The sequence below is a fragment of the Aquila chrysaetos genome, chromosome 15 (assembly GCF_900496995.4).
Source record: "Aquila chrysaetos chrysaetos chromosome 15, bAquChr1.4, whole genome shotgun sequence".
NCBI classification, from domain to species: Eukaryota; Metazoa; Chordata; class Aves; order Accipitriformes; family Accipitridae; genus Aquila; species Aquila chrysaetos.
In genome coordinates, this window is record NC_044018.1 from 8038126 (window position 1) to 8064431 (window position 26306).

Sequence of the window (26306 nt, forward strand, 5' to 3'; positions counted from 1 at the left end):
TTTAACTTGAAGATGCACGTATAGGATCTCCTCTGTTGGTAGTTTGTTCCCGTGACTGCAAACTCACAGCTGTGTCTTACATATTTGAATTCATCCATGGCTCTCGTTAAACCTTCCTTCACTAACTTAAAGAACTCTGTAGTTCTGATTTTTTTTCCGTCTGTAAAGGCACTCATGCAACATAGCCAAGTCACCACCTAGTGTTCTTTCGCTAAGTTTGAGCTACTTACATATTTGACCTTGCAACCATTTCAAGCATTTTTTTCACACCTTTGGCAGCTCTTTAAGGCACCTTTTCCAGTGCTTCAACATCCTGTCAGAAGTATGGGTTTCAAAAACCATACGACGATCAGACTGCTCTGCAGTACTAAGTAGTGACAAAGTGGCACAGTCTTGCAATATAATTAACCTTAAAAAGGCCTCAGAGACTTGTAAGAAGTTATGACTGATGCAATAAATCGGGACCAAAGTAGTACTGGAGTATTGGAGTAGCTCTGTATCACATTTATATGCTTTCTTCACTTAAATGTGACCTCCCAAGGAAAAAAAAAAAACCAACCAAACACAAAACAAAGCAGGCACATATCTCATTTTGCATCTTTATCTTGTGCGGAAGGATCCAAATAACACCTGAAACTTGCAGGCCTCACATTCAGACCAGTGTCGGGTCTTAGGAGCTCTCTCTCTTACCACCCTCCGGCCCCGGGTGGCGGGGGGGGGGGTGAACCGACCCCTGGCAGCGAGGCCAGCCCAGTCACACTGCTGATGTCCGAACCGCCGGGCACCCCTCACGCGAGGGGACACTGCGCTGGGGACCCGACGTCCTCCCGCCTGCGGCGTCTCCTCTCTCCTTCGGTTCCTTCTCAGGCCTCACCCAGAGCCGCACGGATGCGGCCACGCCAGCGGGTCGGACGTGTGAGACGGTACGTGACGCCCCTCGGCGCGTCCCCGTCCCGTCGCCCGCGGCCCCCTCAGCGGCGCCGGCGCCTGAGGCGCCCTGAGGAGACGGCTCGCGCCACGCGCGGGACCCATGACGGGGAAAGGAGGCGGGGCGGGGCGCACGCGGGGGGGGGGGTCACGTCACCGCCCCGCCCCACCGCCTCCTGGGAGCTGTAGTCCTAGCGCCCGCTCCCTCGTAGCCGCCGCCTGCCGGCTCATAGAGTTCAGTCCTCCCCGGCTAGAGCGCCGCTGCCCGCCCCCCGCGGCCGGGCGGTGCGGGGCCGGGCCGGGGAGGCGGGGTCGGGCGCCGGGCCGGGCGGTGCCCGGCACAGCCAAGCGCCGCGCTCCGCTGCACGGCCGCGGGGACGGACTCACCGGAGCCGGGCTGCGCCGCCGGGCGGGTGAGGCTGCTGGCCGTGGCGGGGAGGAGAGGGAGAGGGGGCGGGCGGGCCGCCGGGGGAGGTGGGGAATATCGGTGCGGGCGGGCCCGCGCAGGGAGCGGCGGGTTGCTGGTGCGGGCGGGCGGGCGGCGGCGCGGGCAAAGCGGCGCGGGCGGGCGGGCGGGTCCGGGCGCTCTCTCTTGCCCCCTGCCCCGGCCGCCCGGTGCCCCGCGGCGGCGGCTGCCGGAGGATCCCCCGCAGCGTCCCCTCGGCGCCCCGCCGGCCGCCCGGAGGGGCTGGGGGACGGGCGCCGCGTTTCACCCAGCATCCCGGCCCGCCCGCCCGCCCGCGGCAGTAGCGTGACAGCGGCCCCGGGGGAGCTCGGCCTCCGCCGGGCCGGGGAGGGTGCGAGGGCGTGAGGCGAGGCCCGGGGCGGCCGCGGAGCGAGGGGCCGGTTGGCGGGAGCCTCGCCGGCGGCGGCACGCCTCGTCGGCCCCAGGGCCGCGGGCTGGGCGGGAGCGCGATGGCCAGCGGGTGTCTTGCTCCTTTGCTGTTGCAGGCCCGGTGGGGACGGCGTGAGGCGACTCTTGTGTCACGGGAACGCGTCCAGATGGGCCAGGAGGCTTAGTACCTCAGCGTCTCCTGCGAGGCACGTTACCGTCCCCCTGCCGTCAGTAAGTATGGCCCAGAGCGCTGGGGAACGAACAACTGACGATTTGGTTTTCCCGCGAGTGGCGGTCGCTGAACGAGGTTGGGGTCGGTCGTACCGGAGTTTAGAGGGGAGAAGTTGGTTGGGAAGGATCTCGAGTGCTCTCCTACCGTGAGGCAGGGCCCGGTGTGCTTAAACTTATCCCTGACAGACATTGACTTAATTGGCTCATACAGATTATGAAATTCAGGGGGTGCCTTCTCCCCGCCTCCAAGGTAAGCTGCTTCAATGCTTAGCTATCATTTATGGTTAGAATTTTTCCTTAATAGCTGACCTAAATCTCCTTGGTTAAAACTAAGCTGATTATTATCTTGCACTATCCAGAGTAGACCTGGAGAACAATGGATCAGTGTTCTCTTGTCAGCAGAGTGGTGGGTGTCTGCAAGTTTCCACTCACAATCTTCTCCAAACTGAGTGAACCCAGTTCTCGTGTTTCTCTGGTCCCTGAGCTCTGTTGGGCATTTCCATCATCCTTGGACTGTTAAACCCAGAGCTAGGTGCAGTACTCCGGTGGAGATACTGTTAGCTCTGAGGAAGTGGAGTAATTATCTCCCTTGTGTATGGCATCCCTCTTAAAAACATTCCAGAATGATGCTGTCTTATTTGGCAACATTCTCGCATTACTGAAATAATTCAGTTTGTGATCCACTGTAAACCAGATCCTTTTTCGCTATACTGCTACCCAGGGAATTACTCCTGAAGAGGTATCCATGTTTGGGGTTTTTTCATTACTATGTATATTATTTTGCACTTGTTATTAGGTTGAGAAGAAGTTATCTTGATCATCATAACGTGACTTTTTCTGTCTAATTTTAGTCTCTGAAATCCGCTCTTCCAGTCCCTTTCCTCCAAGTTTGCCGTCGTCCACAAATAGTTAATTAAAATACTGAGTAGTGCCAGGCCCTGCACATTGTGATAAAACCTTACAGTTTGACAGCTTCACTTTTCTCAGACACTTTCTTCTTGTTTTTCATGTTTCTTACTAAAGCTGCAACTCATTCTGTGCCATGGCTTTGTAGCTGAGCCAAGTCCTACGGAGAATCTTAAGTGAGGAAACAATCAGTTCCTTTGAATTGGCTTCTGTGCATAGAGTAGGGATTCCTTGCAGCTCAGAAACTAGAAATATATGTAAAATTCTGAACCCTTCTGAAGTTCTGGTGCCTTGCATATGGCTTCTGGATGTCCCAGACACCTGGCTACAGATTACAGAGAATAATGATTGCTGGCAGTTTCCCATTCTCACTCTTTAAGCCATTATGCTATGCAGAGAGAACTGAAAAGGCTTCTTTTGAGACATCAGGCAAATCATGTAATCCATTTTTCAAAAATTGTGGAATGAAGGTTTTCTGTGGTTTTATTTCCTACAGTAATTTCTATCTTGCAGGACACTGTGAAAATAAGTAGTCCTAAAGCAATATCCAAATGATAAAAATATCCCCAGAATTACTGCAGATATTAAAAAAAACCCAAAAACCAAAAGGCATTTAAAAATGTATGTATATTTTTGTATGGATATTCAGGTATGTGGAAATACCAGTCCGCAGGCATAGTCAGCTGCCTATTGCTTTCATCCCTTCTACCCAAGGCACAGTAGTGAGCTACAAGGTGGTTTGCGAACTTTGACAAAAAGGTGCTGAATCACTTAGGAAAAGAAAAAAAAAAAAATCACTGCATTAGAGGATGTTCAAGACTGTGAGTCATTCATATGCTATCATAGTATGGCTCGTGCCTGAGGTAGATGAGTCTGTCCCCCTCCTGTGTTCTTTCTTTTAAATTCTTTCCTCATTCATTTCCTCAGAAAAATCTGCTTTGATCCTAACTTTCTTCAAAATTGCATTTGCTTTTTTAGAGAGCTTTCTGGAATAACCATACAAATGCCTTGTTCTCACCCACTTAATACAGGATCAGATTTATAGATAATACATTAATGCTTGGTTATACTTATAAGGGATTACTTTATCTGATCACAAATGGTCCATGAAGTTGAGAGCGAGAGGCGATATTTTGAAAATTTTTAATACTGAAGTCATTCGAAAATGTTCTGAGCAGCAGCAACCTGTCGATTAGAATGAAAGGACTGGTCTAGTGATGAAAATGCAGCGGACTAAGCCTATGTAAACAGCAAAGTTTCTTTCTCTTAAAATTGCACTTCACTGTGGAAACATCATAAACAAAAAATTCTAGGGTTGGGGATTAAGCATAGATGAACATTATGTGTATATTGACTTCACTGGAAGGAAGAGTCCGGCATTGGCAGGGTCATAAGCTAAATAATCGTACAGCTATTTTCCTCTATCCTCTACAATAAACTTTTTTTTCTTTTCATTCTAATTTGTTTAGATGTCTCACATTAAAAATCATGGAGCTAGGAAAGGCGAAGCTTCTGAGAACTGGCCTTAATGCCTTATACCAAGCAATTCACCCTGTGCACGGTATTGCCTGGACAGATGGGAAACAGGTGATACTAACTTCTTTACACCTTCATAATGGAGAACCAAAATTTGGTGACTCAAGTGTTGTCGGTCAGTTTGAACATGTCCATGGACTCTACTGGGGCCCGTGTCCCCCTGATGCCCCAGCTCTGCTCGCTGTTCAACATAAAAAGCATATCACCATTTGGCAGCTCTGTTTTAATGTTACAGAAAGAAATAAGCTCTTAGTTTCTCAGATATGTGACATCAGCGAGCCGTTTCCAGTGCTCCCCCAAGGCTGCGTGTGGCATCCAAAGAAGGAGATCTTGGCTGTGCTAACTACACGGGATGCCTCTGTTTTACACTCTGTTCATCTCAACAACTCCAGAATTAAAGCAGATATTAAAGGCAGCGGTCTCATCCACTGCGCTTGTTGGACAAAGGAAGGCAATCGCTTAGTAGTGGGAGTAGGCAGTGCCCTTCATTCTTATATTTGGGATGATGGTCAGAAAACACTGAATGCTTGTTCTTTTTGCCCGATCTTTGATGTGGGAGGCTACATCTGTGCTGTGGAAGCTACTCTGAACTTCCAAGTTGCTGTTGCCACTGAGCTTCCTCTAGACAAGATCTGTGGCTTAAATGCTGGTGTTGCATTTGAAGTTCCAGCGAGCATTGAAACAGAGTCCTTTCCCTCGCAGTCCAGCTTATGCGGTGAGGAAGAGTATTCCATGGATGGGGGGAAAAAGTCACTGGACTCTGAGAAGCCCTTGCCTGTTGTTACATCTCCTGTGGATCTAACTCACATACTTTCTAGCAAGCAGGGTGCTGATTCCAGTCCTCTCCTTCATCTGAGGCCAAAGGACTACCTAACGGGAAGTGGCCAAGATTCTTCACATCTCATCTTGGTGACTTTTGAAAGAAAGGTTACCTCTACCAAAAAAGTTAGCATCCCAGGCATTCTGGTTCCTGATATAATGGCTTTTGACCCCAAAACTCAAACTGTATCGGTCGCCTCCAATACTTGTAACGTTATTTTAGTCTATTCACTGACTTCATCCAATTTACCCAATATTCAACAAATTCAGCTAGAGAAAAATGAAAAACCAAAGGGTTTGTGCTTCTTGACCAATAAATTGTTACTGATACTGGTTGGAAGACAAAAATTCACTGACCCTGCATTTCTTCCCTCTTCAAGATCAGACAAATATATGATCCGATTGATGATTAAGGAACTAATATTTGAAATGGATCCTTCAACACCTGCATCGGTTAATGGGAGCTCCAATTCGAACCTTTCAAACATACCTCATGATCTCTCTACAGATGTTCACCCTCTCAGCCGTGGACTCTTGATACCAGATCGTGCTGCCATTCAGTCCCCTACTAGCAGAAGGAAACTCATTGAAGAAATTAAGAGTCCTGTTTATGAACAAAGCTTGTTCTTGAACATGAGTGACCTCAAAGATAAAAAGATTTCCATGAATTTTCCTCCAGCTGTTGAGCCTCTCGATGCCGAACCAGTTAATCGGACTGTGGCACTGTCTGCCGCATCGCTGGCCTTTCCTAACAAGCCAGCATCTCCAAAAAGGCAGGCAGATGCAGCTTCCAAAATACCAAATTCTTACAAGAATAACCTATTAAGTGAAAAGGAGGCGAGTTACTTTTTGAAAAATGTAGAAAAACTGTCCGGTAACTTCACAGAATTGCAGCATCATCTCTGTGAATTAACTGAGCTGCTAAAATCTGGGAAGAGAAATCTTCCAGTGTACCCATCTTCTCACGAGCCCTCTTTTATTAACATCACCTGCCAGGTAATTTTAATATTGGAAGCCTTAATAATAAAATCTGTTTATGGATGTATGTTCTTTGTATGGATTTAAAACACAAACTCTGGCAGATTATGCGCAGGAAGGATGACATCCTATGAATGTTTAGTACATGCAAATTCGGTACATGTGAATGATCTTGCTGCATGCGGGTGAATCCGATAGGAGTCTTATTTAGACTTACTTAGGCTTTACGTAAGCCTGGCTCTTTTTTGTTGTCCTTCTTCCCTACTCTTCCTGTAATTGCATCTCAGTCCCTATTTACAGTTCTTCTAAAACTACGTATTTATATTTTTCTCTGATGGGAGATAGAATGAGGGAAATATTTCAGGTAACTTTTTAAACTAAACTTAAACTAACATGTCTAAAATTATTGCCATTTCAAATGGATGCTGTAGTAGTGCTTTCCTTCTTGCAGAGCTATCTGTACCAGTGGTAAAAACAGAGCATTTCTGGAAAAAGACCATTATCATGTAATGGTCAATAGGATTAGATTTCCATCCTGTTCCTGTAGGTGGGACTAATGTTACAAGTCCCATTACTCTGCAGGCTTTCAGTGTTTTTAAAGTGATGTAATATTTGGGAATGTGCAGCTCGCGCTGGCCTGAGCTCATTGGCTCTGACCCAGGCAGGCGTACCTTCTCCTTCTGCACGGAGGCTGGTGGGACTCCAGAGAACCCACGTGTGACAGTTCAGTTGCAGAGTTAAAGACTTGTCATGAAGTTCTAGGAAGGAAATGTTTTTCATAGGCAACTTCTGAAGCTTTCTGTTTAGAAATTTAGACAAGTGAAAATTTCCATGTGTCGGAATTGGTATCAATCTCCCGTCCTCCTGTGAGGACAGCTAAAATAATGGAGACTGAAACAAAAAAAGAAAAATGCTTTGGCTCTGAAACTGAAGTGTTGCTAATGAGTATTGAGAGCACCATCTGAAAAGGAGAGAGACCCTTAGGGACACAACAGATAATTCCATTAACATAGCTTAAAAATAGATGTAAAATCAAATTTCATGTGAAAGACACTTTCCTTGGCTGAAAGAAGGCACTTCCAAATCTCATGCTTGAAAGTGTAAGTTACCTGATTATCAAAACATGGCACAAATCTACAGGTCTCTTCTAGAATTCAGATTAATAAACCTTAGTCAATATTCAAAGTCATTTAAACTGCCATTTTCCTTTCAATAAGCTCTTATTTTTCAGCTTCATTATTGTGAAATTTATTATTCTTGAGTTTTCTAGCATTGAACTCTTAGGTCCTAGATCATATTCCCTCACTCTCTTCACTGTTTTCCATTGTAAACATTTAATAATTGTAATAACTCTAATTTTTCTAGCTCTCAAATCTTAATTATATATGGGGCATTATTCTCAAAAGTGAAAGTTTCCCTCAGCAAGTCTGGTGTCTCATTTATCTGAGGTGTTTCTTTAGAAGCCTACTTTAATTTGAGGTAGCACAATTTTTTGTTACATTTTTATATTCAGCTCTCTTTTTACATACAGTTTGAAACTGAGTTAGTATCAGCCTGTGTTGGTGTTCCTAGAGCTAGATTAGCTACACTTGCATGCGGGTGCTTCGCAAGTTAAAGTAATACTACAGTTTTACCTACGTATTTTGATCACTGATGATTTGTGGCAGGAAAAGCATTTCACTTCTGAATTACAAGTGACATTGGAAAGTCTGGCAGAAAATGCCGTGTTTTAAGTTTAGTCAGAGTATATTTGATTCAGAAATGGTTAACAGGCAAACAGGGATCCTCACCTCATGTGCTGAGCCCTGATCGTTTCTCTACTGCCCAAGTTATTAGCTGTATTTTACAAAATGTTGAGGAAACACAAAATGTCCCAAATAAGCAGTGTCTGAGAGGGCAGAGTTTATCAGTGCAGGGGGCAAAGAGGATGTGTGTGTCTCCGACCTTCCCTCTACCATATGTCCTCCTTGTGGATGGATGGGTCCGTCCACAGCACGGAAAAGGAGTCAGAATTTACTTTTATCATGTTTTTGTCATGACCCAGAGATGTTACCAAGGCTTCCCTGGGAAGTGACGTGGTTGTGTGAATTTTATACTACGCAAAGACAGAGACTGTAGTTTTGGTAACAACTGATCTTTTTCAGATTTTAAAAATGCTTTGTTCTGGCTGTGAGGGATATTCTTTGAAGACGCTTTTTGGATTTTAAGGCTTGGCGCAGTGATGGTCAGAGGTGAGACAAGCCCTTCTGACTTGTTAGTCTGTTCCTCACCCCAAACCTTCAGGGGCAGGAGTTCTCACCTCTTCTTAAGTTGTGGATCAGGGAGCAGGGAGGATGGAAAACCTGCAGCTTTACGGACTCCCCAGGAAAATGTCCCTCACAGGTGGTAGGATGAGGGTCAGGATTGTGCTGTGGATGAAGCTCATGGTTTCTTCACCAGCAGTGTGTGATTTTCTCTCCTGTTGTTCTGACAGCTAATTCTGCTGACTTAGCACAGTTACTTGCTGCTATCGCTCACAGATCATCTACTTGAGAGCTGAGACTTTAAAGTATGAATCTTGCAAATGGGTCTGAATGAATGTAGCATTTGACTTTCTGTAAATTATGTAGTTGAAGGCATGTTTGTGATCCTGTTTTCATTAATGCTGTTTTGACCTCTCTGCTTAAATACACATCATGATATCTAATGATTCTTTCTTGAATTTACAGAAGCAGCTTTCCAGAAGTGATTCAGATGAAAGACGAGCTGTTATTCTTTGTAGTGGTAAACTCCGTCTAAATATAGTCCAGCAGATATTCAATCTCTCTCTTGTAGAAATGCAACATGGTATGTTGTAATTATCCAATAATACAAACACTTTAAACACATGCGACATTCTCAGTGAGCAGCAGCAATGTGCATAATCCCATCTGGAAAAAAAAAACCAAGGAATAAATAATCCAAGATTATTAATAAAAGTTTGCTCATTTGTTTTATAACATAAAGATTCTTCTCTAGGCTTTTACTGAGAAGAATCTTTATATTATAAATAAAAAAAAGCAAACTTTTACCTATTGATACCCCCTTATCAAGTAGCTAGTTATACAGGAAAATTACTGTCACCCAGTATTTTATTTATGTTTTCCGCTATTCTAAATAGAGAAGTCTGAGTAATGAGGAGGTTGGAGTTGACTGGTAGTTTTGGAGTACAGTTTTCTATATTTCAATCTGTAGTTCCACCATCTGGTCTCCTTTAAGAAATCCTATATTTTTTTAATGAGCACAAAAGTAGCTCTATAGATTTTAGCAGTGCCTTTCACTTTGGTTTTTGCTGCGAAGAAAACTACCTTTCTTATTGTTGTGGTCTTCTCTGCTGTTACCTGTTCATGCCACGCACATCTTGTATGTCTGTGTACGTGTCAATTCTAAGTCTCTTACTTTTGGCAAAGGTAGGAAGCAGACTTTGGGGATATGATCTCTCACAACTACAGATATTCTCTGTACTGTATTCCAACTATTTGCCTACCATGTCTGCTGTTTGCCTACTTGTGGATTACTGAGCAGCTATCCCAAAGCCTTAAGGCTGCTCTTCTTACCATTGTGCAAGTTTTATTTTTCCTTAAGTAGTTGCTGGAATATGTTTAGTATTCCAATACCTAGATAAAACTGTAGTCAGATAATTCACTAGCAATTGAATCTTGAAAAGATTCTTGCCACTATCTTACAGTAGTTTAGTAGTTTTCCTATTGCAGGATCAGTTACCTGCATTGAAACACAGCGACTATTTTAATAATGTTGTGGCACAACCCAGAAATGTGTGATATACCCAGTGATAACAGTAGGCAGTTTTGTAGATACTGATCTCTTAATTTTTCAGACTGGGATTTTATTTTGAGCTATAAAACTTGAATCACTTCTCTTTCTGGCAAGAAAAATGTCCCCTTTACCTGTGTTAGTTTCAACTTCTCATTTTTAGCTTAAAAATGTAAACTTAACAGAATTGGTTGCCCAGGAATGAGTAATCGTCATGCATATGACTAACTTTACTAGATAAATTTTAAAAGCAAACAGTGTTACTGTAGGTTTCTTTATTAATTTTACAAATATTACTAGATACATGGGCAAAGTAGGAATAGTATTTTCAAATTCCTGAAATGTATTGATTTTAAAGTTTGGTCCAAAAGAGATATTAAGCCAAAAGATTAAAGGGTTGCGTGCTTTTAAGCTACAATCTTCTCATGACCTTACTTGTGACATGAAGTTACATAATGTAAATTTACAAACAGCTGGAAATGTTTCTCTGAATTCCCTCGCCCCCCGCGAGCTCTATTTTATTCCTTCATCAGCTTAATGGATACAAGTATGAACATTTTCTGGTTTATATGAATTGGTAGAAGTCAGTGTTTCAGATTCAGTAAAAGATTTCAAATTGTAAAAATAATGCTAATGATGATGTGAAGTCGAATAGCAAATGGACCAGAGACATGAGGTTTGTACAGTATAGTACAGTATTTCTTCCTTGTATTTATTGGAATTAATTATATTGAAATTACATAATAGAAGCAGTTTCTAAATTATTTTTATGATATTAATTTGTCATTTAATAAATTTCTGCTTTTTACAGTATCTGCACAGCTTAAGCACTGTGAAGTAGCTTATGAATACCTAATTAAAAAGAAGTCTGGATGCTTATGAATTCTGTTTGAATTTCATTCCTCCTCCTTATTTGAAGCATGCATTTATTAAAGTCTCATCTCTTAGTTGAAAAATTGGTCAGAAAGCTGTTTCGCATAGTTCTTAACTGTCCTTTATTTTTGAGATCATACAACCTGTATCTCCCCATACTTTTTTTTTTGGCTAGAAAAACTGTAAACATGCAGAAGCATTTAACTTTAATTTTAGAAGAAATATGTTTTATACCTTAAACATACCTAATTACAGGAAAGCTTACAAACAGACATTTACGTGTCTTCACAGGTTCATCTTGGATTGTTCTCACAGCGGACAGCGAGGGCTTTGTTCCGTTAACGTTTACATCCACGCAGGAGATAGTCGTAAGAGATGCCAGTATGAAAGGCTACAGTGCCCGTTCTTCCAAAACTTTGGACATCATCAGTTCTACAGAAGGGTGCAGACCCGCTTCTTCTGAAGGTCTGGATATCACGAGTTCTTTGGAAGTCCTCAGAGACTGCTCCTCCAAGGCCTTAGACAGCAGCAGTCCTTCAGAACAGCCCAGCAGTAAAATGTAATTTTTGACAGTGATTTTGTAATGTCTGTCTTATAATGGGAGACTTTTAAATTTACTGTATAGGGCTGCAAATTCTAAACAACAGTCTGTCTCAAATCTCTGTTGGATTTCTGTAATTTTTTTGTTGCATATAACTGTAAATTATTTATTTGATGCTTGGAAACATTAACTTTTCTTTTTGTACTGAGCAGTGTTTTTTAAATATGCCTTTTGCAGTATAGACCAGGTCTTTGTATCAGTGGTTGAAAACACGTGTTCCTACAAGCTTCTGAGCTAAAGTTTCCATCTTGGTCTTTAATATGTTGGTGTTTTTAGATGATAGTAAACTTGCATAATAAAGAAACCCTTGAAAACGCTCCATTGCCCCCCATTTCCTCACTTCTGCCAAAGCCTGAAATGTTACACTATTATTTAGAAATAGCACCTGCAGAGGTGCATGCGTGTTTGCACTGGTGTTACTAAGGGTGTAAGCACTAGTTCAGGTATATGGAGTTTGGGGCAAAGTATGATCATGTCGAATATCCGTAATGTGTGGAAGCAAGACCCTTTTCCCCTCTTGTGCCCACCAGTAATGCCTCTCTGTGCTTGCTTCTCTGTGTGGGTTTGGGGAAGTGGCTGTCACGTGTGTCATCTTCTGTGGGGGGTTGAGCCCAGGTGGCAGCTGAGCCCCCACCCAGCCACTCACTCACTCACTCCTCTGTGCAGGACAGGGGAGGATTGGAAGGGCAAAAGCAAGAACAACCCGTGGGTTGAGATAAAGATAGTTTAATAGGTAAAACAAGCTGTGTTTGCAAGTCACGCGAAATAAGGAGTTTGCACAGTACGTCCCATCGACAGGCGGCTGTTCAGCAGCTTGTGGGGAAGCAAGGCTTCGGCATGTATAACGGTTACTTGGGGTTTGAGTGCCGTAACTCTGACCGCCCTCTCCTTTCTTGCAACTTCATGTGCTGAGCACAATGTCACATGGTCTGGGATATGCCTTTGGTCAGTGGGGGTCAGATGTCCCAGCTGTGTCCCCTCCCAGCTCCTTGTGCCCCCCCTGAGCCTGCTCGCTGGTGGGGCAGAGCTGGAAAAAGAGAAGGCCCCGATGCTGTGCAAGTGCTGCTCAGCAACAGCCAAAACATCGGTGGGTCATCAACACTGTCGTGGTCACAGATCCAAAGCACTGTACAGGCTGCTATGAAGAAAGCTAACTCCGTCCCAGCCAGACCCAGTACATCGTTATAGGCATAAAGTGACTTCAGTTACATTTGAATAACAACATTTGCCAGTTAATATTTCTAAACATCTCTTCATATTGAAATTTTTCCCTTTGAAACAATATTGTTAATATTAACAACATTGCCTTCAATGCATCTCTTTTAATTTTCATAGCTAATATGTGCTGAACAGGCAGAAGGGAAGTCCGATAACCCATCACCTTGAGAACATCCAATTTAAAGGCTGACAGAAGAAAATGTTCTATGGGCTTTTGTAGTGAGAGAGAGAAAATGCAAAGGTGAAATTTGGAAAACAGCACAAGTTTTTGTAGTATGGATTGCAGCACTGAAGAAAAGAGTAATCCAAGATTGCTACGCATAAAATTAAAGCATGATAACATTAAGCAGTTTATCAGGCTTTCACAGTGGCGCTTACTGCGTGAGAAGGAATCAAGTGATGAGATTATAGAATTGGAGCTGCTGTCTCAGGACTAATATAATCTCTTTTTTTATTGCCTATTTGGAAATTTAGCCACTGTCAAAAAATCATCTGTCCACAAAATCCAATACTAAAGATACAACATCAGCAAAAGCTGCAAAGAGCACTCAGTGTTGGGTGGTGCAACTAGAAGTTAACAGCTTTTGTTGCACAGGGGAGGAGGAAAACAGGTGAAATAATTTGGCAATTGTGGGCTTCATCTTGTACATAACAAGCATCTGTTCTCAGTAATTGTCACTGTTTAATCCAGAGGCAGTCCACAATCACCATTACTCTAACCAAAAGCCACAAAGCCCAGTGGCAACCACCACATAGACCAGTAGATGACAAATCATTTTGTCCAAAGATCCTTGGCTTTTCCATTTGGCAGGATGCTAGAACACAGCACCAAGTAAATGGCTTCTCACAACCAGGCATCAAAGACATAAAAAAAAATAAATCAAAGCTTCTTGAAGCCAGAAACCTTAAAAATCAAGTATAGCTTCTGCTGCCAAAGTCCCACCATGTTCCATTGCGTCATCCCCAGTGGGAGTGTTACACTTCAGGTGCAAATCAAATCATTCATCCTCAGCTACCAGCTGTGAGTTTTCCAAATGAAACAAGTGAAGAGGAGAAGTGGAGAGGTACAGGAACAAGTTGGAAAGCGAGGGTTTTTTTCCTCCATCCTGTTTCTTCTAACGTGGGCAGGTGCTGTGCTCCCTTTACCCCTAGCAGCTCCTTTTTTTTTTTTTTTTTTTTTTTGCATAGTGTGGGTTCCAACCCCAGCTGGTGGTGGGAAGAATCATCTTCCAGTAGCAGTCTATGCTTAACACAAAATGGGTTTGATGAATTAAACCTGTTGCCTACTCTGTCTCCAGTTTGTCCCATGAGATCCAAATCCCTCTTTCCTATTAGTCTTTATTACTTCTCCAGGGACATCTGGCTCTCCGGGGACCCTGAGCAACCACCCAAGCAGGGGCCACAGGCACACCAGTGTTAACCAAGTGCCACCACTGACTACTCCAAAACTATGTCCAGTTTCAATTAATTTCTGGATTAACTCAGCCTGCCCTGCAATATGTCTTAGTCCTGGATTTATCGTACGGTTTCCTTGCTCAGATCCACCCTGTAGGCAACAAGTACAATACTGTCTGCTGGCAAACAGGGAGGACATGGTGGGGTCTGAAAAGAAAGGTGAAGGAAAAGAAAGATTGAACTCTGGTACCCTTTGTGTATCTTGCGTGAGTTCCTTGTGCATTACACCCTGCACTTGCCTACTGGTTCTCCTCATTTAGAGCGGGTCTATCAGGCACTTCCTAATTGGCTTTTTACCGTCTGCAGACACCAAGCCTGCAATCAGTACTCACAGTGCTAGGACCAAAACACATTCCCTTCTGTGCTATGACATGGGAAAGGCTGACATCCCAGCATGTTTTCTAACTGTGCCCTCTGTCAAGCTCCTCATTATTTCAGTTGCACAGCCAGAATAATTAAGATACATCCTTCTTAGCTTTTATAGCATTGCTTCTGCTGACTGTCCAGTTCCTGGGAATCCTCCAGCACTGAAATTCCGCCCTGTTTGCTGCAGTCTCTGATCATCTCTTGAGTCAAGTTGCTGTTTTTTTCCATTGATCTGCTTTTCTATGAACACGGGCTCAGGCAGGGAATCAGGGAGGGACAAGCTGAGTGCATGAATATCTGGTAACCAGAAAGTGTTAACTGATGCTCTGCATGTGGCATTTTGGTCTCCACATCCAACATCTTTCCCCCCGGTCATTGATGTCAATCCAAGAGCCCTTAGGAGAGGACTGCAGGGTGGGTTTAGGGAGCTTTCTTCTCTAATGGCTCTTCTTTCACCCCTACAAGTCACTTTGGGAATTCTGGAGTTGCCCATTCTCTCTGCCTGGCCAGCTCAGCACAGCTGAGGCTTTGCCAGGGGTCTGGAGGTGGCTACAGTTCTGCATTCATCCCACACCGATGTCGGCGGGTACGTCTATGCACTCAGACTCACAATCTGACACGGCTAGCACTGGCAGAATTGATCAAGCTGGATGTGGCAAATGTGCAGCTTCTTCTCGATGACTTTGAAGGTGACCAAGGGGTGAGTTTGTTCTGGAAACACAAGGGAAATACTTCCTCATGGGCTGCAGCCAATTTGGACAGAAATTTCTCAGCCGGTGTAAACCTGGTTCCATCACCATGATGACAAGCTGGCGGCCTGTGTTGGGCCTAGGCAGGTGAAAAAATCCTCCAGGTAAAACAGAAATGGAAGTCCATGATGGAGAATACTAAGGTGTAAAGGAAATCCTTTTGATCCTTTGCTGAATATAGATGATTCCACATACATCAGCAAAGATGAGCGGGCAGGGGATGGGTGCTGGGTCTCCAAAGCGTACCTCCATCGATGAAGCTGAGCAAATGACCGTCAGTTCCATAGGGCCTGAGCAATCCTTCCTCACCATCTACAGCAGAGTCCAGCAAAAAGGAGGATAGAAAGCTGAAGGGCGTAGTTGAAGTTCATAGTCTTGTCTAACATCATTCAGGACAAGAAATAGATCAGGAAATACGATTTATTTCTGCTTCCACACTTCTAGAGCAAACATTCATGTTTCCCTACCATCCAACAGCACTGCTGCTCTCCAGTTAAGGTTAAAGACTGCTGCTCTGTAATCATCTCTGAAATGATGTTGAGGACCCAACTTTTCTGCAGAGTGCCATGGCTCTAGCACCATTCTCCCTCTGTTTTGTTCAGCTCTGTGTCGTGCCAGTTTGTGTCTTCGGAGACTGTATATTCTCAGGTGCAACATAGCAAAAAGTCTCCTCCTGTGCCTCAGGGACAGCGACACATGCTGCTACTGTGTCTTTTGAATGAAGCTTCCCAGGGAGATAGCATCTGTTTTATGCAGCAGATTTGGTGCTTAATGATGTGAAAGCCATCTGATTTCATACTTTAAGCCTATAACATATACACATTTTTGTAACCATAATACTCAGCACTCTTGCCAGGTATCTGAGCCATGGTCTTGCAGAGAGTTAAGGTGAAAAAAAAGCATTCAGTGCAGTACAAGGAACTTCTGATCTCTGAAACTGCAGGAAAACAGACAACTCCTTCCCTCACCTGCTAGTTGTATGAATCTAACTGATGTTTCCATCAGTCTAGAAGTTTTCTGAAGGGAAAGACTCTATTGTAGCACTTTGAGACTGTTTTTTACCTAACTATGACATGAAATTCATACAAGGTATGTGATTGACCCCTATACACTAGATTGCTACTGGCTGTACCCTACTGCATGAGACTTTGAACTAACTTGCCCTCTCCATCTTCAAAGAGCTGGACAACAAATACCAGGTCTTAAATGACCTGAGTTTCCCTCAAGGAAACTCCTCTTCTCAAGAAGATTGATTTAAGTCTGAGTTTTCTATCTACAGCCCAGAAAGGCAAATAGAAAAGGAGATGAACAAGTGATATTTGGCAACAAACTATGAACACAAAAAAGCAGGGTTTGGCTTTAAACATTGTCCACTTCAACTATGTTACTTGGAATGCAGAAGGTGAATAGAGATGAGAGGATGCAGCAGGGATTGAATCTAGCAGCAATGCTTATAAGGTGCAGAAGTGACTTAAGGAATTAGTTCTCAAATCTACAGAGCCCTTCCTGAAAAACCAGTGACCTGAAACCGAAGGTCCCGGCCTTCAAGGACTCCCCGGAGACAGACACCCGAGGTGGTATTCACCTATTAAAATGGGGGACTCAGCACAAGCGATCTAATCCACCTAAGCCGTGGCAGGTCAGCAGGCTCAGGGACAGACAGGGTGCAGCAGGGCCGGAGAACACGGTTGCAGGAGACACGGCTGGTAGCGGTGGCGGTGGCTAACAGCAACCCCCTCCTTCAGTGCCTGGTGGGGAACGGCGGCTTGCCTACGCGGTTAGCTGTGACCCACGGTTAGACTGACCACCAGCAGTAATGCTCAGGAAGCCCATATAACCTTGGAAGGTTTCAACATTATTTTTAGGCAGAAACTACAAGGGCGATGAAGCTGGAAGAGATGACTAGTGACTAGCTCAGCTACCGACTATACCAGCAATCAGCCCAGTATAGAAGATTTGGGCTGTCATCACTATACTTCAGCAAGGGCAAGGAATGGGCATGGCTTGCTTTATGGGGGACTACCCAGTGACACGTAACTCCGTTATCCTTTTCTTCCTCTATTTGTGTAAATCCATTTGTTGGAACTGCTTGCATGCAGGTGGGGAAGTGCTGTCCATTACGCACCCAGCTGGCTTAACCCAATCTCTCCCATATTCTTACAACTGTATTTGGGTGTTACTTGGATGAGAGCCCCTGGGGATTGAACCTGGCCCTGGTTACTGCCAGTCAGTGCAAGGCAGGAGGCTTACATTAGATTAGCGTTTAATCTGAATGGTTGCCAATATAAGAACCTGCTTCTTTCAGTCACATGTTCCGAACATACTTAAGGCATACACATCATTTAAAACTGACAAGGAGACGTACAAAAGTTCATTCATTTTACAGCACCAACACTGAGCCCTAAAAAAAAGAAAATTACAAAAAAAAAAAAAATCTTACCCTGCACTTACTCTTCCATTCTTTCTACTTACAAAAATACATTCATTTTCTTAACAAAAGTACAACTCTGATAATCAAATAAAATAATGAGATTTTCAAAATATAAAAATACGCTGCCACATTTCATCTACAGAAGCTGTCTATTTGATTTTGGCAGTTCCCTTTATTACTATCATATGCAAAGCAAGGACTGAATGCATCTGTTAGGTAAATATCACATTGTCTCTCTGGAAAGAGGAAAACAGTTTATAATCAACTAAGTTTACCTTGCAAGAGAGTGAATTCAGATTCAGTGTTGTGCAATTTAGAGGCAGCTGCACAACTGATCTAGAAATAATATCTTAAGCCACATTCAAATTACTCCAATCAACCACAGCCAGCAGTTTCTGCAACCCTTTTATCACTGGGCTAAGTATTCGGCTTATGTAAACTGACACGGATCCACTGCCTTGTAGCTACAGATTTATAACAACTGAAAACATAACCCATTAAAAAACACTAACGGCCTTTACTGGGACTTCTGGTTGTTTTTAAAGACGACTATTCAGAAATATGCAAATATCACAGAATAAATCAACCCCCCAAAACTGTTTTCTATGATGTTTTGGAGCTATGTGATATTACTACATAACTTACCTACTTCAAAGTGCAGTAAATCTACTATTTCAAATTCCATCAGGCTCAAAATTGGGTTTTTTTTGTTGTAAACACATATGCCCCAGGCATACATATCTTGATTTGTCCAAGAACTGAAACAAAAAATCCCCAGCCTTAGGTGTCAATTCAACAGAAGTCTTAAACACAGTTAACTCTTACCTACACACATTCAAAATATCCCTAAAAGCTCACTCATGATTAAGTGTTTTGCTGAATTAGGACAGTTCATTAGGCCTTAGACTTCAAACTTTCCTGAAAAGGTTTCAGTATTAAACTTGATGAGATACTCAATGGATGCACTGATTTTACTTCACAATGTCTTTCAGTAAAAGCTTTCCTAGTTTCCCAGCACTGGAGTCACTTCCCAGATGGCCCTGAGCAAATTACTTGTAGTCACTGCCTCCAGTGACACCTACGGCGAGTGCTCCCTAACAGTGGCAAGCCAGTCCTCCAAAGGCACTTCCAGTATAAAATAAAGGCACCCTCCCACATATTCATGCGGTGAAGTCAGTGGGCTGTGTCTTGTCTTGCATTGTGCTAATTTCTTCAAGGTGAACAAGCCTTCAACTCTGGGATTCATCACTCTCCCCTCCAGATTTAGGTATGTCTTCGGAGTCCAGTCATTTTAGCTTAAGCTTGGAGCCAGCCTCTGGAGGTCTCTGTATCTCCACTGACTACAGAAGCAGCCCAGAATGACCAGGTCTGAACTTAAGTGCTCCAGAAACTGCCTGAGGTTAGGTGTGTCTTTCACCTACAAAATGAGTTCAGCACTGTCAATCTATAGTAGAAATGAGGTTTCAGTTAATGTATCTAAATCATGATGACACATCCCTGACTGAAAAAAAATCACCATTTAAAAGTCAGGTGTAGCCTCATTATTATAAAACACTGTGTGCAAGCTGAGATTAACACACATGCCATGGTGTTTTGTGAGGCAGAGAGCCTACACCACATGAGAAATGGGTGAGTATCATGATTAAAGGCCAAAATTTACAGAAATTTGAATGGCATAGTCTAATTTTTGGAAGGGACTACTGATTTGGGGTATCCTGAGTGGAGATTATGTTTTTGAAAATGTTAAGTACTCATTCTCTGACAAAGATGAGTTTACAGGTGTCAGAAGCAAGGAACTCCAGTAATGAGAAATGTAAAGGTCTGTTTCATATAAAAAACTATGAAGTTAAATTACATCAAAATCTCTTTCAGAAAAAACTCTGTGTGAGAAAATCCTCAAAACATGCCTGCATGAACGATTTGCTTCATTTCAAAACAAAGTAAATTCTAACTTCGCATAGCATACTTCAGGATTCCCAAGTGCTTACCAGACACAACAGTGTGCAATTTATAGGTAGACTTTTTGTTCAAAATCCACCCCAGGCTCTAAGGGTGAAATACATCACATGAGTTAAAGTTTGGGTTGTGCATCACATTTACACTTTTTTCCCTTGATCTACAAGTCCCTAGAATCTCCTGTTGCATTGAAATCACAGCCTTCTGTTAATCATTGAAAAACGAACAAAAAACCCCCAACCCTTCAATAGCTTATGTTCCTGAACATTTGTAATGTCTTTTTTAGCACAGTGCATGGAGTTCGATATATATTTTGCATGGTGGTGTCCTCTCTTGATTTCATTACTGACTATGTGAGAATGATCCTTTATCCTTTTTGATAAAATGTGAGCAGAGAAATGTCCCAGAAGACTCTCACAGAGTTTGTGTATAGGATGCAAGACTGTATTTGGAAAGTCCCTGTATTCAGAGCTTTCAGACAGAAGTGTCCTCTTTATGGTCATCCAGGTTCTCTGTGCTTTGATGGCTCCTTCTGTTAAAAGCAGAACAAATGATACATGAACAGACTTCTGGCTTTTATTGCTAACTAATCAAGCTACGGTTTGGCAATCTCAAACAACTGAGAACCACCAGCAAGGTGTAGTTGTTATGGACAGTGACTAAAGTACCTACACAGGAGGACCAGTCCCATTTTAGACTGTTTAGCCTGTCCCCTCCGGTCTGCAGCTGCCACTCAAGAAAGCAGCTGGTGCACGAGAGGCCTGTGCCATATCTGCCAACCCCATGCAGGTATCTTGGATACCTTAGGGCAATGAAGTGGTCCCAGATACTCACCCTGAGGGCCTGGAATCGATCCCTTGACAGGGAAATCAGTTTCCAACTCCATTAACTTGGGATAATAAAACCAAGATGGAGTAACAATATATGTCGATATTTAATCCATCAATCTAGGATAGACTGTTCTTACATATGTCCTCAGTATACCAAGGCTTCATTTGACAGAGGTGGATAATTTTGAGCTAGGCAACATTTTCTTTGGAGAGGGAGGAAAGGGGAAGAAGGGAGAGTGATAGGGTAAAAAAAGGGAAAGAACAGCTCAAAGCTATCCTTTCTTTTTGTCCCACAATCTTTCCTGCCTACGCCTCTGAATGGTTTGGATGTTTTTCGTATGCCATAAACACCAAGAATGCAGTCAAGAATGCCATTTTCTTCCATATACAAGTAAATTGTAACTATTGACATTTTCTCCAGAAATTTAATCTATGTAGAATATTCTTCATTTCTGGCTTGAAACACTGCCCTGCAATACTGCTTTGTGCACCACCCCAGAGAAAAAGTAAAATATAGCAGCCAATATATCTGATAAATGGTCCTCTAAGCAGGTAGTACTACACTACAAAAATAAGATACCGGAGCATGTAATGGTACCATTCAGTTAATAATTCAGCTAATAGACTGTTGTTTTGTTTTGTTGTAAGGAATATAGAGGTGTATGTTGGTAGCTAATAATTTTTGCCCAGTATGACTAAGAGCTGCTGCGGTGATGTTACTGCTGTTTGCTGCCAGTTCAAACCTACCTTAACACTTCAAGTGCAAGCTTTGTTTCCTTCCGACTTTCTTCAGTGATTGGGTAGAAAAGAAGTATAAATAAACCTACAAGGATGAGGATAGCAGGGACCGCTCCAATGAGGATTTTCAGTGTGAGGATCACATCGTTGGATTGTCTGCACATCCCTGGCTTGTATCCAGTAAACCTAAACAAATGGAAATAACAGTGGTGTGTGTATGTCCAAAGCTAAAAGGCAGTTGTTCATCTGAAGGCCCCCTTCCTGGGTCACTCCTTTCCCCCCAAACTTTTTCCTTCCCCTCATTACATGTTTCAAATCTTGTTTTTCAAATCTCATCTTTGTGCTCGATTTACAGATAACTGCATTAACCTCTGCATTTTCTCATTATTATTATTATGTAACATTTAACTATTAAGAGGAGCATGGAATCCCATGTAACGAAATTGATCTGTTACGTGTTTCCTGATAATATTCAGCCAAGTATTTAGGCTCTGCTTTAAAAGTGTGCAAGTAATCTGACCAATTTCAACAGCAATAATTAACTTTAATTTAAACACACACTTAAGCACTCTTCTCAAGATAGACAAATTTACTCAAGTGCTTAGAGTTAGGTACACACTTACAGCTCATTGATTCAGGTCTTTCATTCAGTCCCACAACTGCTGATATACTCAAATTTCCATTCCCAATTTGTGGAAAGATTTTATTTTCCTCTGAACATACACCTATCAAAGCTTAAGCTCATTTGGCATCACTGTCTTCTGTGTTCTTCCACAAACATCTGCCTTGGCAAATTGCTGGGAGCTAACTGGAATGCAATTGAAAAGGGGCTAATTGGTGAACAGCGATTTGTTTGAGGGTGTGTGCTGCTTTTGGCTGGGATAGAGTAAATTTTCTTCATAGTAGCTAGTATGGGACTATGTTTTGGATTTGTGCTGAAAACAGTGTTGATAATACAGTAACCGTTACGCGTGATGGAGCCCTGCTTTCCTGGAGATGGCTGGACACCTGCCTGCTGATGGGAAGTAGTGAATGCATTCTTGTTTTGCTTTGCTTGCGTGCACGGCTTTTGCTTTACCTATTAAACTGTCTTTATCTCAACCCACGAGTTTTCTCACTTTTACCCTTCTGATTCTCTTCCCCATCCCACTGGGGGGGAGCGCACGACCGGCAGAGTGGTGCTTAGTTGCCAGCTGGGTTTAAACCACGACAGGGTGTTAGCAGTAAGCATCTAAAATTCCTAAGCTTGAAATGTTCAGCCAAGCACTGCCTGTTAGTTAGCAGTTTCGGCTGAAGGCCCTGAAGCAAAACACTCTAGTTACCAAAACCTAACTTGGAGCCAAGGGCTAGATAGTATTTCAGGCAAGTTCCCTTCTAAGCGTTTATTGTGTGTTTGTGCGCTGTATGTATACTGAAACCTAGCAGCTGCAGGCAAAGGCCCTTTCTGCTAGGTCATGCACAAAAGCAGGGCAGGAGATGGCTGACCACTTTCTCAACCTGACTGTCCAGTCAGAACAGACAAGGCAAAAGTAGAAGGAGAACACAAAGCATCTTCCAAACTGACATGGTCTAGGTGATGGGCAGAGCTGTAAGAAAGACTCTGTTCCTGACTCCGATCAGTGTCCAGTTCCCTAAAACCATGCAGGAATCAGTGATCCTTTTATGCTGAACAGGCCACTAGGCACTCCTGAAATCCCTCCAATCCATGTAAAGACTTACAAGATCATATACAGAGTCCAACCCAGATGCAACAGGGAATGCACAAAGCAGCTGTATCAGTTGTGGGGGACCTTCATCTGCTGAGCTTTCATGTTTAGTTCTTTATTCATATAAGCCACTAAAATTTACATGAGTAATTTGGAAAAAGGAAAATCTAAAGGGAACTCAGGTCCTTCTGAACTGAAACATGTTAGGGCAGGCAACTTAATGCTCAGTGGTCTGGCTTAGATGATAACAATCCTGTCTTTAGTGGTTAGACATCTGGAGCTGCTGGCACTTTCAGGCTCAGGGCAAAAAGGCAATTAACTCTACAGGGTAAAGGCAGAGTAACCTCAGAATGCTTTCAGAGTAGATCCACTAAATGGAAACACAGTGTTACTTACTCCAGGCCTGCTGCAGAAATTCCTAAGCCAATTCCTGCTGACATCTTGGTAAAGAAAACATAAGAAGAATAGAAAATGGTTTCATGTCCTTTTCCATGAGGATTCTGCAGGCGAAAGTTATCAACAACATCAGGCAGCATTGACCTAGAGATGAGCAACATACAAGAAAAAAATCAAGCCAAAATCTCTTCTCAAAGTCCAAACTTTCTGAAAGAGTATAACCCTCCTTCCTTCTTAAGATCTTTTTGAGGTAGTCATGCACATGAAAGAATCCAGTTCAAAAAGTTCTACTGCTGGACAGGAGGGCAAAAATCCATGTAAGAAACACATGGCCACATATTATGAAGTAGAAAACCAGCTGAAAAACTATCAAACACCTGCTGGGAGGTGACAGAATTCTTTAGACTGACTGTCATTCCAATCAGAAGTTGTGATACTAAAAAAAGAACAACAAAAAACATGTTTCTTAAGATTTCAAGGGACTCTGAATCTCTGAATAGTTTCACTCTGAAATAACTCTTTTGACAAGCTAACAAAATTTTCAGAAACCAATGAGGCCTATTCTCTCTCTATTTCAAAGAGAATGAATTTGGTAATAGGGAATCAGAATGGAAGCTTCTCAAATATCAACTGTGAATTGACATTTTATTTCCAATATATGTCATGATTTACTGTTAGAAAAAGGGCTTCTCGCCCTCTGTGCAGAAAAGCTTATGTAGTCTGACAGCTTATTTCAAACTATGTTTCCATGATCTCTTGGAGTTTTCAGGGCATTGTACAAATGAGTAATGCAAAACAGCTCTCAGCAGCGGTCTTGCTTTCTGGTCAGTTTGATTGAATAATAATTACTCCCTTCCGAGAGAAAATGTCCCACCCTGCTCACCCTTGAGTAGTTTTTTTTACCCACATGTTTTCAGTCCTCAAGAGAAAAGGACCTTGAATTCTCAATTTCTTTTAATCATATTTTTGTATTATTTAATCTATAACAGAGGACTGCTCAATCAGGGATATATAGCTTGGCTTACGTTTCCTCTGCTACGTTCTTAATTGCTCACCATTAATTGATTTATCTAACTTCATCATTCCTGTAGTTCTGTTAGAAACCAAACCTAGGCAACCGATTTACTGTTATCACAAGTTGTATAGCTACTTAGATTATTGATTCATCTACATACTCTTATGTACAAAGACCAGCTACAGTTACAGTAGACGTAATCTGTTAATAACAGGGCAACCAAAGTCAGGTCATTGCAAACAGCCTCTATTATAAAAGCAGAAAAAGATTCTTGGAAGAAGTGACCCTTGCCAAACTCTGCCTCTTTCAGAGGCAAATTCCATGCAGTAGTACGTACGTGCAGACATATACCCCTTCCCCAACTCAGATGTAAAATTCTCCTACCATGGCAACAGAAGAGATGCTGCAATGCTCAGACCAGAGACGAATGCCACTAAGTAAGCCAGGATCAGGTTTGGAATGGTCACTAGCATGACTGCAAAAGGAATCATCCACTGAAGACGAAGAAAAACAATACATTTAACTTACATTACGCACTGCTCAATTGTATATAGACAGTTCCCTTCAAAATATAAGATTGTGTTACAAAACAGTTCATGCACAGCAACACCTAATACTTCAGTATTTTGATGAAATGACATTTCCAAAGGGCCCTGAGCCAATCTCTATTTACCTATCCAGAAGAATCAGAAAAAAATAGGACAAGCAATGTTAGTGCCTTCACTGTTAGCAGTATTAGGGCTATAACTGCACTAGTAAATTGAACAGTACCAAGACCCTATTTATCAGTCATGAGGCCAGCTGGCAGACCCTGCCCACGTTCATACTCCTAAATATTCACAGTCTCCAAAAGAAGTGTGGCCATATAAACACTTTTTGTGAAGAGCCCTTAAGTGGGCTAGTTCCCAAACTGTGCTCAGATATTTCTTGGGAGATTGCTAATCAGCTTGTGCTAAGATTTTTCTGCCAGTTTAGTAATAGTGATGACCGACCACTGGTTTCTGTCCTAGGCCAGTGGAACTATTTAATTCACTGAGACAAAACATTGAAACATCATCCCACTGAATTTCAAGGGGAGGGGCAGGGGTTCAACAGTCATTTTAAACTGTAAATATCCTATTTCACAGATCATCTTGAGTCTTGAATAAAGAAGAGTTTGCTTACACCTTAATTTCCAATGACCACTTTAAAGCAATCTAGGTACTCTGCAATAACTAAAACCAGGAAGGCAACGTGGTTTGCGCCCATTCCACGCAGCCAGATAGGCTCATGACACTGCACAAGTCACTAAGGCTACCCTCAAAACCAAAGTAATTTGGGATGCTCAGGATTTGTTTTCTGGCAGTACTTAAAACCATCTGATTTCTTCAACTTCCACTTGACGCAATGGGCTTACAGGATTGAAAATCCACTATTTTAAATGCTGATTGAATGCATACAGCCCAGCTGCCCTGTACGCATCACATGCTCCATCTCCCATGCCTGTGAACCATGGGCACAGCACATGTAGAATCCAGAACCGGGGGCTTATCTACAGGCTTTTTAATGATGGGGGATTAGTTTAACATTAAGTGTTTCAATCCTCTATACTTGCAGCTTGGGAGCTGAGGGTATGAGAAGAGCTTTCACAGAGAGTGATTCCCCTAAGCACTGCTATTTACAGTTCTGTATGATAAGTGATTCTGGGAGTCCTGGAGTCTGATCCATTATGTTTATGTTTTAAATGCATTTCCCATCTAAAGCATTTGCTCCTAACCTAAGGAGGCAGAAAATAACCTTTCCTGACTGCAACTTCCCAGCACAGACAGATAATCCTTGCATTAGCCCAATGCTGTGGCAAAATCGTTATTTCACCACAAGAGAGCACTCCAGCAATACAAGATTTTATGTTGCCTATAAGCAATTTCATGACTGCCTTATGCTCCACACGGGGCAACCACTCAGAAAA

The 26306-nt window shown here is 42.8% G+C and overlaps 2 protein-coding genes across 13 annotated transcripts in view; one reads left to right on the forward strand and one right to left on the reverse strand.

Annotated features, from left to right (window-relative positions):
* The first annotated feature begins 972 nt into the window (after positions 1 to 972).
* On the forward strand, positions 973 to 11815 carry LOC115351236 (WD repeat and coiled-coil-containing protein). Of its 6 annotated transcripts, none has more exons than XM_030037800.2 (4): positions 973 to 1401; positions 4369 to 6250; positions 8941 to 9058; positions 11189 to 11815. In XM_030037800.2, the coding sequence occupies exons 1-4, from the start codon at positions 1031 to 1033 to the stop codon at positions 11458 to 11460; spliced, it is 2643 nt and encodes an 880-aa protein (XP_029893660.1). In that variant the 5' UTR covers positions 973 to 1030; the 3' UTR covers positions 11461 to 11815. The 6 variants fall into 6 exon arrangements, with proteins under 6 accessions (XP_029893660.1, XP_029893666.1, XP_029893661.1 ...); XM_030037806.2 differs by having other exon boundaries at positions 1166 to 1340; XM_030037801.2 differs by lacking the exon at positions 973 to 1401 and adding an exon at positions 1879 to 1993.
* A 393-nt stretch (positions 11816 to 12208) lies between these two features.
* MFSD2B (major facilitator superfamily domain containing 2B) overlaps positions 12209 to 26306 on the reverse strand; it is a 46127-nt gene continuing 32029 nt past the window's right edge. For 5 of the 7 annotated variants that reach the window (XM_030037808.2, XM_041128919.1, XM_041128918.1 and 2 more), the window contains 4 exons: positions 24743 to 24852; positions 23344 to 23487; positions 21251 to 21427; positions 12209 to 20205 (listed from right to left, as the gene is read on the reverse strand). In XM_030037808.2, the coding sequence (XP_029893668.1) occupies positions 20148 to 20205; positions 21251 to 21427; positions 23344 to 23487; positions 24743 to 24852 (489 nt within the window). In that variant the 3' untranslated portion in view covers positions 12209 to 20147. Of the gene's footprint in view, positions 20206 to 21250; positions 21428 to 23343; positions 23488 to 24742; positions 24853 to 26306 lie in introns of those variants that run through there. The other 2 variants (XM_041128921.1, XM_041128922.1) reach the window with 2 other exon arrangements.

Excerpts from the sequence above, each read along its gene's own strand:
- LOC115351236 (XM_030037800.2), top strand. The coding sequence starts at position 1,031 with ATGACGGGGAAAGGAGGCGGGGCGGGGCGCACGCGGGGGGGGGGGTCA. Across the intron at positions 1,402-4,368 it reads CGGGCGGGCCGCCGGGGGAG|ATGTCTCACATTAAAAATCA; the intron begins GTGGGGAATATC and ends TAATTTGTTTAG. Across the intron at positions 9,059-11,188 it reads TCTTGTAGAAATGCAACATG|GTTCATCTTGGATTGTTCTC; the intron begins GTATGTTGTAAT and ends GTGTCTTCACAG.